Genomic DNA, 19505 nt, shown 5'->3' on the forward strand with positions numbered 1-19505 from the left:
AAAAGACATCATGAAATTTCAAGGCAAATGGATGGAACTAAAAAAAAAAATCATCCTGAATGAGGTCACCCAGACCCAGAAAAGCAAATTCGTTATATATTTTCTTCTATGTGGAGATTAGCCATTAAGTATATGATAACCACACTCCAGTCTGTAGACCCAGAAAGGTCAGGCATACAGAAAGAGTCTAGGGTGAACACATGGATTTCCCTGGGAGGGACAAATAGAATAGATTTTACCAGTGGGGCAGGAACAGGAGGATCAGATAGGAAGAGGGAGGGGAGGGAGGAGGGTGGGAGGGAATGCAGAGAGAAACAGCTGAAACTGGGGCTTTGAGGGAGGGTATGGAAACCCAGTGCAGTGAAACTTCCTAAAATATATGAAGGTGATCCTAATGAGGTCTCCTAATAATGGAGAATAAGGAATAAGGAATAAGGCCACCTCTTCCAGTACAGGGACTAGGTTGCAGTCAAATGACTTACTGGCTAAGGGAATCACATGAAAATCTTCAAACAACCCAGGGTGATGCTAAGATAATAATATATTACTCTCTGCAATCGGACAGTGGGGCATCATTGCTGAGGACAACATCCACACAACTTATTGAACATGAAGAGGTCCAGCTGGTGCCTATATGGAGCCTTCATTCCACATTCTTTGATGTCTTTGATGCAGGAAGGTACTCTACAGGCTAGCAAAAGAGAAACATAAATACCAACCCTGACATAAAACCTTTGACCTACAATCTGTCCTTATGTGCTAGGGTAACAGTGGTACAGAACCCGTGGGAGTAACCAACCAATGTCTGATTTGACTAAGGCCGACTTCACTAGATAGACCCCATAACTGTCACTGCGTGGGTGACCAAGAACCAGAGACCTAGGGTAAAACCAAACACTGCTGGTCTAAACTAACAAACAACAAACAATAAAATGACATGCTGCCATACTCACAGATCAGTGCATTATTCAGTCATCAACAGAGATGCTTCCTCTGACAGCAGAAGGGAACAGGATCAGGGACCCCCAGGCAGACATTATTGGAGAGAAAGTCTAAATGCAATGTCTCCATTTAATCCTTCCCCTCAGAGCTCAGGGAAACCCCAGGAAAAAGAGGCAAGGGAGGATGAAGACCACCAGGAGAAAAAGGTCTGCTGAATCAACTAAGCAAGGCACACCTGAGCTCTCAGAGACTGAGGCAGTGGGCACAGGGCCAATGTGGGTCTGCACCAGGTTCTCTGTGTATATATTATAGTTTTTTAACTCAGTATTTCTGTGGGTCTCATGAGTATATATAGGCAGTATATATTGTATGAGAAAAGAACCTATTTTCAATAAATGGGAAAAATGGAAAAAATAATAATAAACACTAAACCACCATGAGAAATTAACGACTTCATTCACCTGGAAAATAATTCCCATTTGGGGTTTCTAACTCCATTGAGAAATAGTAAGCTAAGTTAGAGAAGTCTGCAGAGCCATTTGCCTCAGGAAAACAATTTCCATTTGCTTTTAGATTTGTTTGAAGCAGATTCACAGGAGTCAGGAAACCAAACAGCAGGAAAATCTATTATGTAGTAAATTTGAGTAATTTAAATATGCTGTTATTTAATAGTCAGAGCACAGATACCCTGAACATATGACACATTCTTTAAAACATTTAACTTACTTGCTTTTCCCTTTGTACACTGTTGCATAAGATCCTTCCCCTAGCTTTTCCAGTTTTTCATATGAGTCAGCTTTTCCAAACTTGGGACTTGTTGGCTGAACAGAAAACAGGGAAAACAAAACAGATTGTATCAATGTACCAATTGCTGACACTGCATAAATAACTTTTTCTGATATTTTTAAAACAATGCAATAAACAGTCATAGTACAAATTCAGAACATACAAAACAAACACATGTAGGATTAAATTTACCCATAATCTAACCAAGGGAGCACTGTAAATATTTTGATATAGCATTCCCCAAAGCTGTCTTGCTGGAAACTGATTTTTTTATATAGATGTTATCACACTCAATATACATGTTTTATGATATGTGTACTCACATTCAATGTGATATGAACATCTTCTATATTATGGCATAATCTTCTAAGTTAGACATTAATAAACTATTATACACAGGTCAAACATAGCCCACCCCATGTATGTAGAATAACTGTTACCTTGTTTCAATAGTTGGGAAGGAAACAAAAGACATGAAAGTTGTACAAAACTCACATTTTACTATCCACAAAGTTTTATTAGAATGGCCATCTTATCTATGACTTTCTAGTTATAACAAAGCTGCAGTTAAAACATAAATTGTACAATGGATAATTCTGGGAATACTGTGTTACTTTTATGGTAAATCATGACTCTATACAATATTCACTCACAAAAAAATACTCCTCCAACATAGTTTAGCAATAAATCAAATAGATAAAGTACACTATTTAGAGGTAACTGGTCGTTCTAATCTTGATTCTAATAGGTCAGAAAAAACATTAAGGACTGACCAATGAGAGCACATGAAATCAAGTATGTCTGCACTGCAGAGGAGACAAGCATCAGCATGGAGAGATGGCCTACAGAATGGGAGAAAATCTTTGCCAACTGGATATGTCATGAAGATTAACACAGATAATAAAGGTCTCAAGAAATTAGACATGAAAAATCATCTAGTCAATAAATAGATTAATAAATAGAAACGTTCTCCAATGTAGAAATACAAATGGCCAGTCTCTGGAAATTGTTCAACATCCTTAGCTATCAAGAAAATGAAAATTAAAACAACATTGAGATGCTATCTGACCACAATGATACACTGCTAGTGAGAGAATAACTTAGTGATTTTACTATAGAAGTGAGGAACTCAAAATATACAAGACATGCAACTCACCAAGAGCATCAGCAGCAGATTAATTTAATGAAACTATGGTTTATACACACAGGGAATTTTATTCAGCCATAATGAAGATGAAATTAATATCATCCTCAGGAAAATTGATAGAGATTATCACTAACATGATAAAGTTATGTAAAAATAACAATAACACAAGCACCACAAGTCAGACTCAGAAATACATGGACCATGTTTTCTGTCATATATGGACACACCTATTTATATCTGTGTGTGAGGTGTGTGTAAATTCATATATAAGACATATACAGATGTCATAAAAGAAGAGAGACTATGGTGAGGGAGGAAAGGTACTGTGGATATGTTCTGTATGCTGTGAATGTGTTGCTCTGATGGGTTGATAAATAAAATGCTGATTGGCCAGTAGCCTGGCAGGAAGTACAGGCAGGACAAGAAGAAAAGAGAATTCTGGGAAGTGGAGGGCTGAGTCAGGAGATACTGCCAGCCGCCACCACCATGAGAAGTAAGATGTAAAGTACTATTAAGCCACAAACCATGTGGCAACTTACAGATTAATAGAAATGGGTTAATTTAAGACATAGGAACTAGATAGCAAGAAGCCTGAGCCATTAGGCCAAACAGTTTAATTAATATAAGCTAAGTGTCTGTGTGTTTATTTAGATCTGAGTGGATGTGGGCCTGGGCAGGACTGGAGACAACTCCAGCTAAAAATGGTGCCCAACACCTAGAGTTTCCACCTAAAACCTGAGAAAGAAGATTTTAAAATGAAGCTAAAAACAGCTTCCTAGTTGTCTCTCCCAAGTTAGCCACAGCCTGTGGGCTTGAGCAAACCCTATGGCAGGTTTGTGGTGTGAGGGCTTGACCTACAGCATGGCAGGAGTGAGGCATCTGCAAGCCACACATTGCCCTGCATGCTAGATTTAGCCTTTGCTAGTACAGACCAAAAAAAAAAAAAAAAAAAAAAGAGGTTTCTGGGCTACAGGCTGCTTTGATAGAAGCACAGACCCACTGCTTCTAAGAGTTGATGATATACATGGCTTCTAGACCCAGAGCTGGCAGTAAACGTACCACCGCCATGTTGGAAAGCTGAAGTGGGCAGAGTCTAACCCATTAGTACTAACCACTGCAGTTTAAAGCAATAGATTCACAATAAGACAGATTCAGATGGGATAAACCTCTAAACGGTTTACAATGTGTGTAAAAATGTATGTATGTAGGCTTGGAAGAGAGAAAAAAGTAATATATGCAGTTATATAAAGAAATAGTTATAAAAAAATTAAGTATTTAGAGAAAGTAAAAGTAATATAAAAATAAGCCACATAAAGATGGATATTACACAGAGAATCTGGATTGTGCTGTCTTTGATATTTTTAACTGCAGAAAGACATTTGATTGTAAAAACTGCTCAGCTAAACAAATATGTATATTTTAAAGGTACCTTGACTTCAAAATTTGGATCTAAGGATATGTTGCTTTGGGAAGGAGGCTCTGATTTTGTTTCTACAGAAAGCAAGAGGCTATGAATTTGTTCCAGATTAAGATACATCAGGTTTGACCAGCCAAGAAACCCTGAAAGGTCTCCAATGACACTATGACCCAAATGATTCAACTTCCAGAACGGTTTCAAAGCAACTGGCTCAGACAATACAGCCTCATGGATTACTCCATAATCCTAAAATTTTCTTTGTGTCCCCATAAGAATACAGCACCCTCTCCCTCTTCTAGCAGGAAGTAGTATGAGAAGCTACGCCCGAATTCCCAAATATACCAAGCTGGCTTTGGCGATGGAATTGGCTCACTCCTTCTCTAAACCCAAGCGTATTGCTAAAAGAAAAGGTTGAGAGATTTCTGTCCCATATCAGAAGAGCCCTCTGGTATGGGACAGAGCAAAACCAATATTTTTATTTAAAGCAGACTGATTATAAATACAATATCTTTCTAAAGAAGAAAAGGTAATATGATATACATATGATAGGATGAAAGGGTAACCTACTTTTAAAGAGCAACAACTTGTTTAGAAATGTTTTACATTGCTATGGATTTTAGTTTATTGATACAAGTTTAAACTTAATTTTGTTATACTGTATATATATTTCTATTTTCGCTTGAGGTATTATGTTTACATACCTCATTTAGATTGTAGTGGATAATTAAAAAATACAGATTAATAATTAGTATTCTATGATAATCAAACTTATAGTCATGTTAGTTTAATTTTCTAGGTATATACAGATATATTTCAAACAGATAGGTAGTCTTCAAACACTTCTAAGACCTGCAAAATATGAAATTTAAAATGTTTTAAAAATTTAGACTTTCTGGACAGTGAGACATGTCTGCTCTTGGCAGCACTGATTTACTTCAGAGAGGAGGATGAACATCAAAGACACTCTATATGGAGTTTATCTTCTTCTTGGCAAAAATAGCCACTTGGGCAAAAATCTTTTCTTGCCTGGACTGCTTGATTGACTGGACATGCAGGAGCCATAGAAAGGTGACCACTAAACTTTGATTGGCGAACTGGTCCTTCAGGTTCCTACTTCACAGAGGAAACTACGAGACATTCTACAGGACACCGAGAGAAATGACTGAGAGACTTTACGCCTGTAGGCGGAAAAATGGATGTCCCAACATTGCAGAAGAAATTTGGATGACTGTCCAGGCAGCCAGCTGTCTCTGTCAATCTGGATTTTTGGAAGTTGCTTACAATGTTCTTCCTGTTTACTTAGGTAATGTTATATCCTTATGAGGTGTTTGATGTAGTTGAAAACTAGATAGTTATAATTTCCTTAGTTATGATAAAATATAAGTTAGATATAAAACCTTATACTCACAAATATAGGATAGATAGGATATCTTCTTTAATTTTTCCAAATACAAATAGACTAGATATTATAAATAGACTAGATATTGTAACTGTAATTCTTGATTGATAAATTTTATTATATGTAATTTTACTATGTTATAGTTAAAACCTTCCCTTTTGAAGAAAAAGAAAAGGGAAATGCTGTGGATATGTTCTGTATGCTGTGAATGTGTTGCTCTGATTGGTTGACAAATAAAATGCTGATTAGCCAGTAGCCTGGCAGGAAGTACAGGCAGGACAAGCAGAGAAGAGAACTCTGGAAAGTGGAGGGCTGAGTCAGGAGACGCTGGCAGCTGCCACTGCCATGAGAAGTAAGATGTAAATTACTGGTAAGCCACAAGCCACGTGGCAACTTACAGATTAATAGAAATGGGTTAATTTAAGATATAGGAACTATATAGCAAGAAGCCTGAGCCATTAGGCCAAACAGTTTAAATAATATAAGCGTCTGTGTGTTTATTTGGAACTGAGTGGCTACAGGCCTGGGCAGAACTCGAGATAACTCCAGCTACAGAAAGGGGATAAATGTGGCAGTGGTGGGGAGGGGGGGAGGGCATGTAAAGGAAGAAGAAAACACAATATCGAATATTTTCCCTCATAAGCAGAATCTAGATTTGCTTATACACACACATGAAAGCAGAGGGAAGACCACTTACAGGGAGAAAGCTGTACATTGAAATTGTAGGGGAGAGTAGTGGTCAGGGTAAATAAGAAAAAAATACAATGATACAGACAAATGAAAGGCCACAATGAAGCCCATTACTTGTATGCCAACTATAACAATTAATTTAAAATGAAAACACTAAATATGTTCTTTAGTTTCCTGCCCACTCCAAATGTGACATAGAGACTAAAACTGCATTCTTCAAAACTAACAATTCATGATCATGAAAAAATTATCTAATCAGACATTTTGAGGAATCTTGAATGGTATAATGTAATTAGGAATAAAATTTGAGAGAAATGACCCTAAATTTATAAGAAAACGATTAGATTAAAATAGCAGAAACATTTAAGTATACACAAGAATGGTGAACAGAGTAAAAACACTAAGTCTTTCCAAGAAAGGTAAGGGGAGACTTGATTTTATAAAAACAGGAAAGACAGGTAAGAATGTGTTCTTTGGGTTACAAGGGCAAAGCAAAGACTCAATTAGCCAACATCTATAGAAAGTGCAATGTGGAAAAACAAATGGCCAATAAATATTTGAAAAAATATTCAACATCCTTAGTCATCAGAAAATGCAATTATTCCTAAGGTTATAACAATGGCTTTTTTATTAATAGTGTGATTTTAATCAAAATATAATTACATCATGGCTTTTTTGGCACAATTGACAGAAACAGATTAAGCTGACAGCAGTTTCTCAAATAAAATCAGGAGTACAAATCCTAAAGTCACAAATCAATTCATACAATCATCAAGGATGCAACTATGAAAGAGAAGCAAAGTTTCATGGGCAGAGGAACTAAAACTCTGGAAACAGAGGTAACAGTGCAAAGGTAAGAATGACTTTAAAGTTATTGTATGATCAATATTTAATCAGTATAAAAACACTTAATGAGTATTGAACAGGAGAAAAGATACAGCTGAAATAGCAATAAACTCAGGTTTGAACAAAATTCTCACCAGAAACTTCAAGGAGAGACTGCGACTACATAGTAAAGTTAATCAAAGGTAACAAGGGCTGCAAAATGGCAAGCAGTATTTGTAAAGTCAAGAAGTGATTTGGCTGGGTGTGGTTGGCACTCAGGAAGCAGAGGTAGAGGGATCTCTGTGAGTTTGAGGCCAGCCTAGTCTACATTGTAAGTTCCAGGTCAGTCAGAGCTGTGTAGAGAGAATCTGTCTCAAAAAACAAAAATCAAAAAAACAAAAAAGAGGCAATGACTTAACTACTACTGTATTTGTTAGTGTGCCCACAGAGATATGGATACACTGCAACTTTTATCACCTGAGGCAAATAAATCAAGGTATTAACTTCCATAGTACTTCAACACAAGGCTTGGCTGGACTAACGCAAGTACCAGAAGGCAAAGGAAAGAGAAAATCATGTTGAGATTTCCTGAATTAATTAGGATAGAGTGTAGACACTGATTGACTCCAAAGTCACAAACCTTAGTATTTTTCTTATACCTTAAAAAGTATTTTCTACATTTTTATAAGTAAGAATGTATACATCTTAAATTAACTGAGGAATGAAGGGGAAATGCAAGAGAGAAAGAGAATAAGGAAAGAGAACTTGGACAAGGGATTCTCAAAAAAAAGCATACTGAGTAAATCATCATCAAATAAGAAGGAAGTTAAGTGCAACTATATCAAAGATTACAATAAACATAAGAACCACTTTTGGCAAATAAAAGTTCACATAATTGTGATGTGAGGGGGATCAACAATATGCTATTCAGAAAATTCAAAAGCAGAATAAAAGAATATATCTGAAAATAAAGAAGGGAAAAATCTACCCAAATGTTTGTTTGTATTTGTGTTTGGTTTGTTTGTTTGTTTGTTTGTTTGTTTTGAGCTGAAGATTGAACCCAGGGCCTTGTGCTTGCTAGGCAAGCGCTCTACCACTGAGCTAAATCCCCAACCTGTATTTGTGTTTATGATGTGTTTGTATAGTCCGTATGTGTGTACATGACTATTATCAAGACTAAAAATCAACTCCTGCAAATAAGCTTTCAAATTGCTGCTTTCTTAACAAAAGCTCATTCTATGCAATGAGAAAAAAAATCAGAATTTCTACATGTAACTAAAGAGGTGTTGTTTGCTTTTTTTGTTGAATGTTAACAAATAGTACTGGCAAAAATGATTGTATAAGGAATGGAATTAAATCCTTATTTCTCACCCTACACAAAAATCAATTCAAAACACATCAAGGACTTTAAATTAAAACCTGAAATATTTAAACTGCTAAGAGAAAATACTTCAAGATACAGGCATAGGCAAGAACTTTTTGAATAGGATGCTAATAACACAGAAAAATATCCCCAGGAATTGACAAACTGAATCACATTAAATTAAAAGAGTCTACAGAACAAAGGAAACAATCACCAGAATGAAAAGACAGCCTGAAGAATTGGAGAAAACCTGTCATCCACTTCAGACGGGGGCTAGAATATATAAAGAACAGCAAAAACGTATCACCAAAAAGTGGTCAGTCAATAATCGGGGCAAGCAAACCACAGTCCTGCTTCCCAGCTGTCGTGACTAGAGCTGCGATGAACTCAGATGTACAAGCGCCTCTGTAACAGGCTGTAAGTTTCTCAGAGCACGTGCCCAGATGGTATAGCTGGGTCACACAGTAGTTCTATTTCCAGCTTTTGGAGGAGCCTCCAGAATGATTTCTAAAATGGCCACACTGGCTTCACTCTCACCAGCACTGTTCAAGGTTCCCTTTCCCCACATCCACACCAACAGGAACTGCCATTTGTATCGTTGGCGGTATGACATCAATAAGTGGTTTAAATCTGAATTTTTGTCATGATCAAGTATGTTAAATATTTTTTAAAGCTTTTCCTGGCCATTTGAATTTCTTCTTTTGAGAACTCTCCGTTTAGTTCCAAAGCACATATTTTATAAGTTGGTTTGTTTTCATGGAGTTTAGTCTTTGTTTTTTTTTTTTTTTTTTTGTTTTGTTTAGTTACTAGTCCTCTATCAGAGGAAAATATATCAGGGAAATAAGTTTTTCTATTCTGTGAGCTACCTCTTCACTCAATTAACAGTTACCTTTGCTCTACAGAAGCCTTTTGGTTTCATTAGATCCTTTTTGTGCACTGTTGGTCTCATTTCCTGAGCTACCAGAGTACCTTTCAGAATATCCTTACCTTTGTCTATATATTGAAGGGTACTTCCTACTATTTTCTCTATCAGTTTCAGGATATCAGGTCATACACTGAGGTCTTCAATCCATTTGGAATTGAGTTTTGTACAGGGTAAGATATAGGGATTTAGTTTCGTTCTTTACATGTTAACATCTAGGATTCTCAGCCCCATTTGTTAATGTTGTCCATCAACAGATGAATGGGTAAGGAAAATAGAGTATACATACAAAACAGAATTTTATTCAGCTATATACAAAACTGAAGTCATGAAATTGGTATGAAAATATATGGAGCTTGAAATTTTTATACTGAGAGAAATAACCAAGATACAAAACAACAAAAGCTGCATTTCTTCCCATGTGTGTCCTAGCTTCCACTCCTTAATTTCATGTTTTAATGAGGAGTACCTCCAGAAACAAGAAAATCAGAACGGAGACACTGAACAGGGGACAGGGCACCTTCAGGAAGAGGGCAATAGGACATAAATGAACATGGAAAGGGTGGACACTGGTCACATGGGTTCAAACAGAGGGTGGGGAAACAAGGAGGGGAGCAATAATCAAAACAAGGGAGGTATGAAAGCCACCATCTGGTAACCCAATTTAAAAGCATAAAAGATTTAGCAAATACTTTCCAAGACCAGACATTGCCATTCTTGGGAACAGTGGGCCATTAAACAAAACCTTAGTACCAAGTATGGGATACAGGTTCTTGGCATTCCTCTTGGTTGCCCACAAAACTAATGATTAAGACCCTACTGCTAAAGGTATCACACAGCTTGGATGCCAAATCCAGAGCTTCAAGCCTGCTCTCTGCTGACTAGCTCTCAGGGTGCTGGAAAGGACAATGTAGTGTGTTGAGAAAATAAGACCATCAATGATCTTACCCAGCTGTGGACTCTGTGAACCATAAAACCAACCAGTTAGACAAGATGTACCCAATGGTACAAGAGTGGCATGTGGTGATATTTTATTTGTGCTCTAACAACTAAAGCTTGCCTGGGGATCAGAGAAAAAAGCCAGCCACTGTATTAAACAAAGAGGTCAGGCAGTGGTAGCACACAGCTTTAATTCTAGCATTTGGGAGACAGAGATTCATCTGGATCTCTGTGAGTTCAAGGCCATACTGGGAACAGAGCCAGGAGTGGTGGCACATGCCCTTAATCCCAGCACTAGTTAACCATACAGGTCTGGAGGTGTATACAGACAGACAGGAAGTGATAGAGCTGGGCAGAAAGAGGAAGTGATGTAGCTGGGCGGAGAGAGGAAGTGAGATGGCAGGGCACGGAAAGGTATATAAGTGTGAGTATACAGGAAGTAGCTCTGGAGGCTGAGGAGCTGGTAAGGTGAGGCTGGCTGTGGCTTGTTCTATTCCTCTGATCTTTCAGCTTTCACCCCAATACCTGGCTCCTGGTTTTTTATTAATATGACCGTTTAGCAATTCCTGTTACAGTGGAACAACTCTTGTGGGAGATAACCGACCACTTCCTGATCGGATTTGACGTGTGCTCCATAAGAGAAAATCCAGACCTAATGCTATAAATCTGGTCAAAACCTGTGACTGAAGAAGACTTAGATACTGGGAGGAGGAGAAACCTTCTGATACTTAGCTGAATTGACACCGATTCAAGCCACCTTCCTAATATCTATATTTATAGCCACTTGCACAGGCTACTCTCCCCCTTAATCAGAGAAGCCTTTCTTTGGAGTGAGTGAAGGTGAATGCAGAGAGCCATGGCTCCACAAGATACTAAGAATATTGAATGATTAAAGCAATGACCATAATCAAGACATTTACAGCACCCTTTTAAGGTTCAAAAAATATTTTGGAAGAGGAATCTGAAAGAATGTATGATCTTAAAGATGAGGAAAGGATTGCAAACTGAGGTCTTCTAAGCACAGCAAGGCCATGGCAATACGAACTCACAATGGTTGTGCCCACTGCATTGGTCTATACAAGTCAGGTCCACCCAACAGTTAGCCGTGCATAGAGAATGTGCTCACAGGGCCCCACCACTCAGTCGTGAATTACTGTCACTTGCTGGAGAAGGAAAGGCACAGTATCCAGTTGTACCCCATGATGAGCTTAGCAGTCTCTAATGTCTAGTTTCAAATCCAGGTTCACAAAGTCTGTCAGACACAAAACAAAAAGTAATGAATACATAAAAAGAGCTGTGGAGGAAATGGGGGGGTGGCTTGCAGAGGTGGAAGTGAGGAGGAGGAAGTAACCAGAATGCTTTATATACATGTTTGAAATGTTTGGAGTCCAAAATTTAAAAAAAGGAAAGAAAAAAGAGGGAGAGGAGTAAGACAAATGACAAATGGCCAATACATATTTTTAGAAGGCTCAACATCCTTAGCCATCAGAAAAATACAAATTAAAGTAATTACGAGATTCCATCTCACCCCAATCAGAATGGTTACCATGAAGGAAAAAGGCATTTAATGCTAGTGAAGATATGGGAAAAGAGGAACCCTTATTCACTGCTGGTGAAAATGTAGAAAGTTCAGCAGTAGTAAAATTAGAGTGGAGATTCTCAAAAAATTAGAAGTATCACCACTATTTGACCCAGCTGCCCCACTGCAGTTTACACCCAAAGCATTCTATATCCTGGCTCGGAGACACTAGCACAAACATGTTCATTGTTTCTCTATTTACAATAGCAAGAAAACACAATAACATAGACATCCAACAACTGATGAATAAAGAAAATGAGGTACATATATACAATGGAACTTTATAAATCCAAAAGGAAAAATGATGGGTCTCAAAATTATTATATTAACTGAGTTGATCCAATCTCAAAAGGCAAAAACACATGCTCTCTCATGCAGATCCTAGCTTGTAATTTTTATCTATGTATATTTACATGGGAGTGTGGTTAAAGGTCATGAGACTAGGAAGGGGGCATGAGACAGAGAAGAGGGTTTGAAGAAAGGGTGTGGATGATAATAGATACACAAGACACAATAACAGAATAGGCATAGGGTGTTGGAGGGAAGAGAGAAGATTAGAAAAGAGTCTCATCCAAAAGGAAATATTCATAAAAAATGCTATAATGAAAACTGTTACTTTATGCTAAGTAAATAGTAATAAAAATAAGACCATAAAATACCTGATAATGAAAAGGCATCTTTTGTTTTAGCTGGAACAGCTCAATATCACCTCAAGGTGTCAGCTCCCTATAATTTACAAGTTTAATGCAATCTCAATAAAAATTCCAATGACAGAGGCTGGGTGTGGTGGCCCATACCTTTAATCTCAGCTCTTGGGAGCAGAGGCAGAGGGATCTCTGTGAGTTTGAGGTCAACCTGGTCTATAGAGTGAATTCCAGTATAGCAAGGGCTACATAGTGAGACCCTGTCTCAAAAAAAAAAAAAAAAAAAATTCCAATGATGAAAGGAAAAAGGTCAATTTGTCAATTATGAAGTCAACTTTTCCAAGTGTATATGGCATGGTTGGTAACTTGGAGTTATAAATCTACTTAAGAAGTTAAGACAGGCAAACTCTGCTTTTAATTTCAATACTGACATAAAGAGAATTATTTTCTGGTCCCAATTATTAAACCCACATATCTCTAGATGCTGACTGAGCATCTTCACAGGCAGAAGGAATGAGTCAAAGGCAGGAATAAAGACAGCAAGAAGCTTTTGGGGTCAATTATTCAATCTGCCATGGAGTTGAACACCATAGTAACCCATTTCTTCAACAAAGTATCCGAGGAGAGGACAATTCCACACAGTCACACCAAGCTCCATAGTTACATGTTGCTAAATTTTTAATGAAGTATATACCAAAAATAGAACTCGTCTTCACAGAAATCAGAAATAACTAGGGCTATACAACACTTCAGCATCGTTTACACTAGTCTAAGTGTATAAATAGGAGAGTCTCCCAGAAAGATGACTTTTCCAAGACTATCTGCTGAGTTTTAATTAAACACATTTTTCCTCAAAGCAAAACTCATCTGTTTAATGTTCCCATTCAGCACGCAGTACGAGGGAAAAATAGCAAAATTTGGTAATGAACAATATTTTAAGAAAACACCCTAACTAATAACAAAGCATTGTTTTCTCGATGTGAATTAGTTCGCTAGAGGGGTCAAAGTGCTCCAGCCTCAGCAGCATCACCAACAAAAACGGTATTTCCCAGTTTCGGAAGCCAGCATGTCAAGATGGTGGTGAGAGCAGGTGGTGGTTTCTGCTGAGGGCTCTCTGTGGCTGGCGTCCCCATCCTGCTTCTCTCCTGAATTCTCTCTGTGGTGTTCCTCCCTAGCTCAGAAGAACATCAGCTAGAGGAACCATCCCAGTGACACATTTGAACGTAGTAACCTCTTCAAGGATCTTATCTGCAAACAGGGTCTGAGCTACTGTGGTTTAGAATATCAACATAGAGATGGGGGTGGGGGGAGCAGGGCAATGCAGGCCGCAGAGAAATAGACAGCTGGATGATAGACAAATATACTTCAAATTTTAACATAGACAGGCATAGACAGGAAGGGAATGTATAAAGGAGATCCAAGATTTTTTTAATGATATTTTGATTCCACATATGTTAAATTACACATTACACTAAGGAGTTTTTTTTTACTTTTTTTCCTCAAAAACTACATCAGAACCAAGTAAAATGTAATGGGCATTTGCATTCTGAGCTGCTTGACTAGTCCTGTGTGGGTTATGTTCTCACTTATTTCTCTTCGCCAGGAAACAGCTTGCGAATGTCGCGCTTCACCATCACCCTCCTGAGCCCAAGTTCTAAATAAAAATTTTAAAACCTATATTAAACTTAGTACAAATGATCTTCAATGGAGAAAATATTGTGTTCACAGTTCCTCTCTAAATTATTTTAAATCAGAGTGAAAAATCTTCACGTCTGCTTTTGTGCCCCTTTAAGAATGAATCTAAGCTACAGAAAAAGGTAGCTACAGACAACAACCCCTTTGCTCCTATCAGGGCCTACTTGGCTCCTGCACACTGAAGGCAAGACAAGCCGCACAAACTGATGGGAGAATGGAAGACAGCAGTCTTTCCTCTCTCGGGAGAGGCACAAATAACTGATTAAGCATTGTATGTTTCACTCTTCCTAATCTGCCTTGAATATGCAACAGCTTTCAAATAAGACATAGTGACACTACTTAAAAACTGAACAGAGGAAATTGTAAAAATGTGAAACTTTTCATGTGACAAAAACTCTCTATTTTATTTACAAGAAAGGCAAAAACAAGTAAGAGAAGATAATAACGACACATATGGTCCGTTTTTCTAACTAAATGGATTTGGATGTATTAACTGTTGCAGTTAAAGTATATTCTATTAACACTGCAATGACAGAAAATTAATATTTTGCCACGTTTTGTAGTAAAACAATCAGTTATTTGCCCTGTGGAACTGATATGTAGACACTGTGGAAATACCCTGTAATTTGCAGATCAATCATACCGTCTTCCTTAGACAAATTAAAAGCATGTGATTCCTCTCTAAAAACAGTTCTGGACTATAAAAGAATGGTTCTTTGGAACATGGACGGTATGAGATAGTCTAAGCTTTGAGGATTAGATTCTTACAAAGTGAGTCTCCTATTTTAAGCATGGAAAGTAGTCTGCTGTGCAATTACCATACATATAAATAAGGAATCCAAATGCCAAGCATTTAAAGGGGCCAAGAGTAAAACCCCTCCAATCAAATGAACAAAACCAAAAATAATGCAAGAGGGGGGTCCTACCTTAAAATTAAGGCTCAGGTCTTTCATTTACCTTTCTTCATACAATTTTATTATACTCTCCTGTTTAAATGAAGACACTATAACCAACCAAGATGCAGTCAGCCCTGAACATTAGCTTTGGCTCTGGGACCTCAGGTGCATGAATGGATGGAAACACCCTTATGGAACAACTGTTTTCTTCTTATCACTTCTCTCCTTAGAATGCACTCTCGAAAGCACCATGGTGAGCTGGAAATACAGACGGCTACTGTGCAATTGCTAACAGACACTCCGTGGAGACCCTGAATTTAATGAGATAATGTTAATACATTTTTAAAAACAGAATAGAAGTGCAAAGGGCCATCAATTGTCTGGCTCACTGGAGGGGAACATGGGTCTGGGTAATGGAAAGTGCGGGTGCTGCAGCTGAACAGTGCTCGTCACCCAGCTACCCACAAGGCAGGACCTTAACAGCTCCACTTCACTGCCTGAACAGCAGGAATAAATACCAAAAATACTGAAGGCTTACTCCCAGCCTTTGGCCTTTATTATCTAAATTTAAAACCAATAGACCCATCATAAGATTGATTCTATTATTCATCCCATTTGGACATGAAGAATGTAAAGGCTGGAAAAATGACAAAACTTACCTAGGATTCTGTAGCTATTAGCAGAACTAGAATTAAAATAAATTGATGTGAACTGAAAATCTTTATTACTACTAACTAATCTAGTAAAACAGTCCCCATGGGTTAACTTTCACCCAAATGAGGGAAACATTAAATTGTGCTTCGCTCTATCTTATGCTGAAATCTCATTCCTAGAAGTAGGAATGGGTGTTTAAACTGTATCATTATGCACTGTATGAGTATCCTGAAAGTACATCCCAATGATGCAGCCATAGTTCCACATTGACTCTATTGAAGACTCGTTTTCATTGCCAGTAAGAACTACTTCTTTAAAGCTGAGAGCTGCTGTGTCAATCAGTGTCCATGCCCCCTGACAAAATATCTAAGACATGCAACTCACAAGAGGAAGGGTTCATTTGGACTCCTGGTTTCAGTCCATGGTCACCTGACTCCACTGCTTTTGGCCTGTGATGGTCCAGTACCAAACAACAGGAGCATATAGAAGGCCTGTACCCCATAGCAGCTTGGATGTGGGTGGGAGAAGGGAGGAGAAGAGGGGGAAGGAAAAAGAGGAGAGGAAGAAGAGACAGAAAAGTGGGAGATGAGGAAAATAAGAAGTAGGCGGGGTAGTCCAAATAATATTCCTTAAGGACACATCTCCAACGACCCAGTTTCCCTCCTATGGGTCCTACTTCATGAGGCATGCATAGCAACCAAGCCTTAATACGAGGCCTTAGTCAGGCAGCCATTTAAGATCAGGACCATATCTCCATTAAGTGCAAGGAAGCCATAATTAAGGATGGCTGCAGTACTCTACATTCTGCACGGGTGTTCGATTGAGGGAGGGAAGGGTTCACTCAGAATTCTGTTACCTCAAAACAAAGACTTAGATTCAAGATTGCCCCCAGTCATTCTGTTGTTCCTTGAGACCCAGAACAGGCTCTATCTCTCAGCAGTTTTCCTCCATCATTAAGGCAATTCATGGTAAACAGATAATTTAACTGCAAAGAGGATCTAAATGCTGGACAAAGTTACAGACCCAAATAAATACCAGCCATCGAAATAAGCAGACAAAGAAGCTTGGCTCTGTGTGGGGATTTTGCACTCTCACCAGAAAGGAAGCAATGCCAAGCAGACATGACCCCAGGATGAGTATGTGTGGACTCTCATTGCAAACCCAGACCTTCCTCCGCTCTCTCCAGATTTAGCACTGCTATCATGACATGAAGATGTTCATGGTAGAGAATGATGTAAATCTATAGCAGTTTGGAGAATATATGAAGAAAAATAACCTAAATATGAAATTTCTGAAAATAAGCTCTGTTTGGGCTCAGCAGATGTCAGTTCAACTCAATGAAATACCTTCTAACCTGGACCACCAAGACAAGCATCTACCTACAGTCCTCCCAACAGCCACAGCTAGAAGGAGTGTGGTGATGAGCTGTGCTGAAGGCAACAGGAAAGGCTAGTGAGTGCTTATCATGTCAGTAATAGCATTATTAAATACTATAAAAAGTAGATAATAAAAATGCTAGAAACAAACCATCAAATATCTTTTGAAAATATGTTAATTACTATGAATTTTATTCTTTACAATACCCCTGAATTTCAACATACCATGGTCTAGGGGCGGGGGGGAAATACAAGTATGGACGAGCATAATAGATACTGTTATCAAGTTTATATTGATTCTTGGACTTCAGCCACTCTTCCTACCATATAACAGCCTATACCTGGGAAACACACACACACACACACACACACACACACACACACACACACACACACACACGCACGCAAGCACGCACGCACGCACGCACGCACGAACACACACATGTACAAGAAATGGAGGTGTGATTAAGGTTTTCAGTTTCTGGTTTTGTGTTGTGTTTTGTTTTTATGCAATACCGGAGATTGAACACAAGGCTTGTGTATCCATGATAGACAAGGGTTCTACCCCTGAGTTACATCCCCATTCCAAGGTGTGGCAATTTAAAATAGTTTCGGCCACAGCATGTATATGAAATACTCATTTCCTCATTATAATAGTAGAGGTATTGCCAACTTCATCAAGTTGTCTTTTCTTCTCAACTCTACTCCTTCAGACAATACTAACTAACCAGTATTTTAAAATAACCAAGAGATGAAGGTACAAATTAATGCTGCTGTGTCAGGGCAGGGGTACTCTTAGATTTAGCAATCACCACTATGTCATCAAATGCTTCCAAAAACAACAGAACCCTGTGCCAATGGTTTTCATAGGTCATGATTTCCTATGGTTGTCATAGGTATAAAATAATCAAACTAACACATTGTTATTGAAGGCAAAATGGTGTTACTAATCTTGCCAGTTGGGGACTAATGAAAAAAAATGCAATTACAAGAAATAAAAGTTAGAAATTCAACCATAGTATACTATACTTTCTGTAGTATGAATAATATATTATAAAATGATACATATTAATGTAAGCTTAAAATGTTAGATAAGTGTGTCTGTAGATACAAATATAACAGAGAAAAATCTCTTTATGTATTCCTTATTATCCTGTAAATTACTAGTTATGCCTAAGTTCTGTTTCCCTATGTCACTTCTTCCTGGGCCTCCCTGTTCCCTTGGATCTGTTGAATCTACCCCGTGCAGAATTTTTCCAATGCTTTCTTCGTAGGGCAAGAAAGTGCCTCAATTTGTCATTTGAGAAAAGTCCCAAAAGAAATCTAGTGCCTGTGATGTGGTGCCTTGCGCAGACTTGGTACAGTGGGAAGGGGCTTGGACCTGCCTAGGCTCAGTGTGCCAGGCTCTGTTGACTCCCCATGGGAGACCTTGATTTGGGGGATGTGGGGATGTGGGGTGGCTTGGGAGGGAGGGCTAGGAGATGAGAGGATGGAGGAGTTCGGATCTGTGGGTGGTATGTAGAGTGAGTAGAAAATTTCTTAATAAAGAAAATGGAAAAGAAAAAAGAAAAAGTTTCTCGTTGAGGTTTCAGTGCTGTGCAGGATTCTCAGTGAGCTGCCACATGTCCCAGGTGAGAATGTCTAGGTCCTCAGTTTCCCCTTCCCTGATACTGTCCAGTTCTTGATACTATTCAAAATCTGTCCAGTCCCTATGACCCTGAGCTTCATGGAGATGTTGTGTGCTTACTGGAGATATTATCTACTGGTTTGGTTTTACTCTACTAGTTTCTCTAATTATATGGTGGGTTTCAAAACTTATGGCACTACCATCTGCCTAATTCTATCATATTTGACCTGTAAGCAGTGTTCAATACTACTGCAATAACCAAAAAACTTCATGAGGAAAGAAAAATCCCAAACATATCAAACAGGTGGCTCCCAGCTTTTCTTGATAAGGATTTTTTAAAACTAATTCCTTATTAAAATTTATAAACGAATATCCAAAGTACATTGTTAATATTTACATTATGATATATGCATTGACTTTTAAAACTACATCATCCCCATTAGCAATAAGCACACACAGCAATCACATCTTAATTTGCAACTTGCATTCTCCAATTGGCAAGGGGAGGGATGAGAGCTGTCTAGAGAAATGGCTGATTCTAGATCAAAGGCAGAGAAAGTATAATTATAAACCAAGATTATTATATGAATCAGAAATTATGGAA

General features: G+C 38.2%; 1 protein-coding gene across 6 annotated transcripts in view; it reads right to left on the reverse strand.

The window, feature by feature from the left end:
• Positions 1-19505, reverse strand: part of Cdk14 (cyclin dependent kinase 14) — a 557745-nt gene that overhangs the window by 405436 nt on the left and 132804 nt on the right. For all 6 annotated transcript variants that reach the window (XM_076566272.1, XM_042272740.2, XM_076566274.1 and 3 more), the window contains one exon: positions 1669-1763. In XM_076566272.1, the coding sequence (XP_076422387.1) occupies positions 1669-1763 (95 nt within the window). The remainder of the gene's footprint in view (positions 1-1668; positions 1764-19505) is intronic.

The sequence above is a fragment of the Peromyscus maniculatus genome, chromosome 3 (assembly GCF_049852395.1).
Source record: "Peromyscus maniculatus bairdii isolate BWxNUB_F1_BW_parent chromosome 3, HU_Pman_BW_mat_3.1, whole genome shotgun sequence".
NCBI classification, from domain to species: Eukaryota; Metazoa; Chordata; class Mammalia; order Rodentia; family Cricetidae; genus Peromyscus; species Peromyscus maniculatus.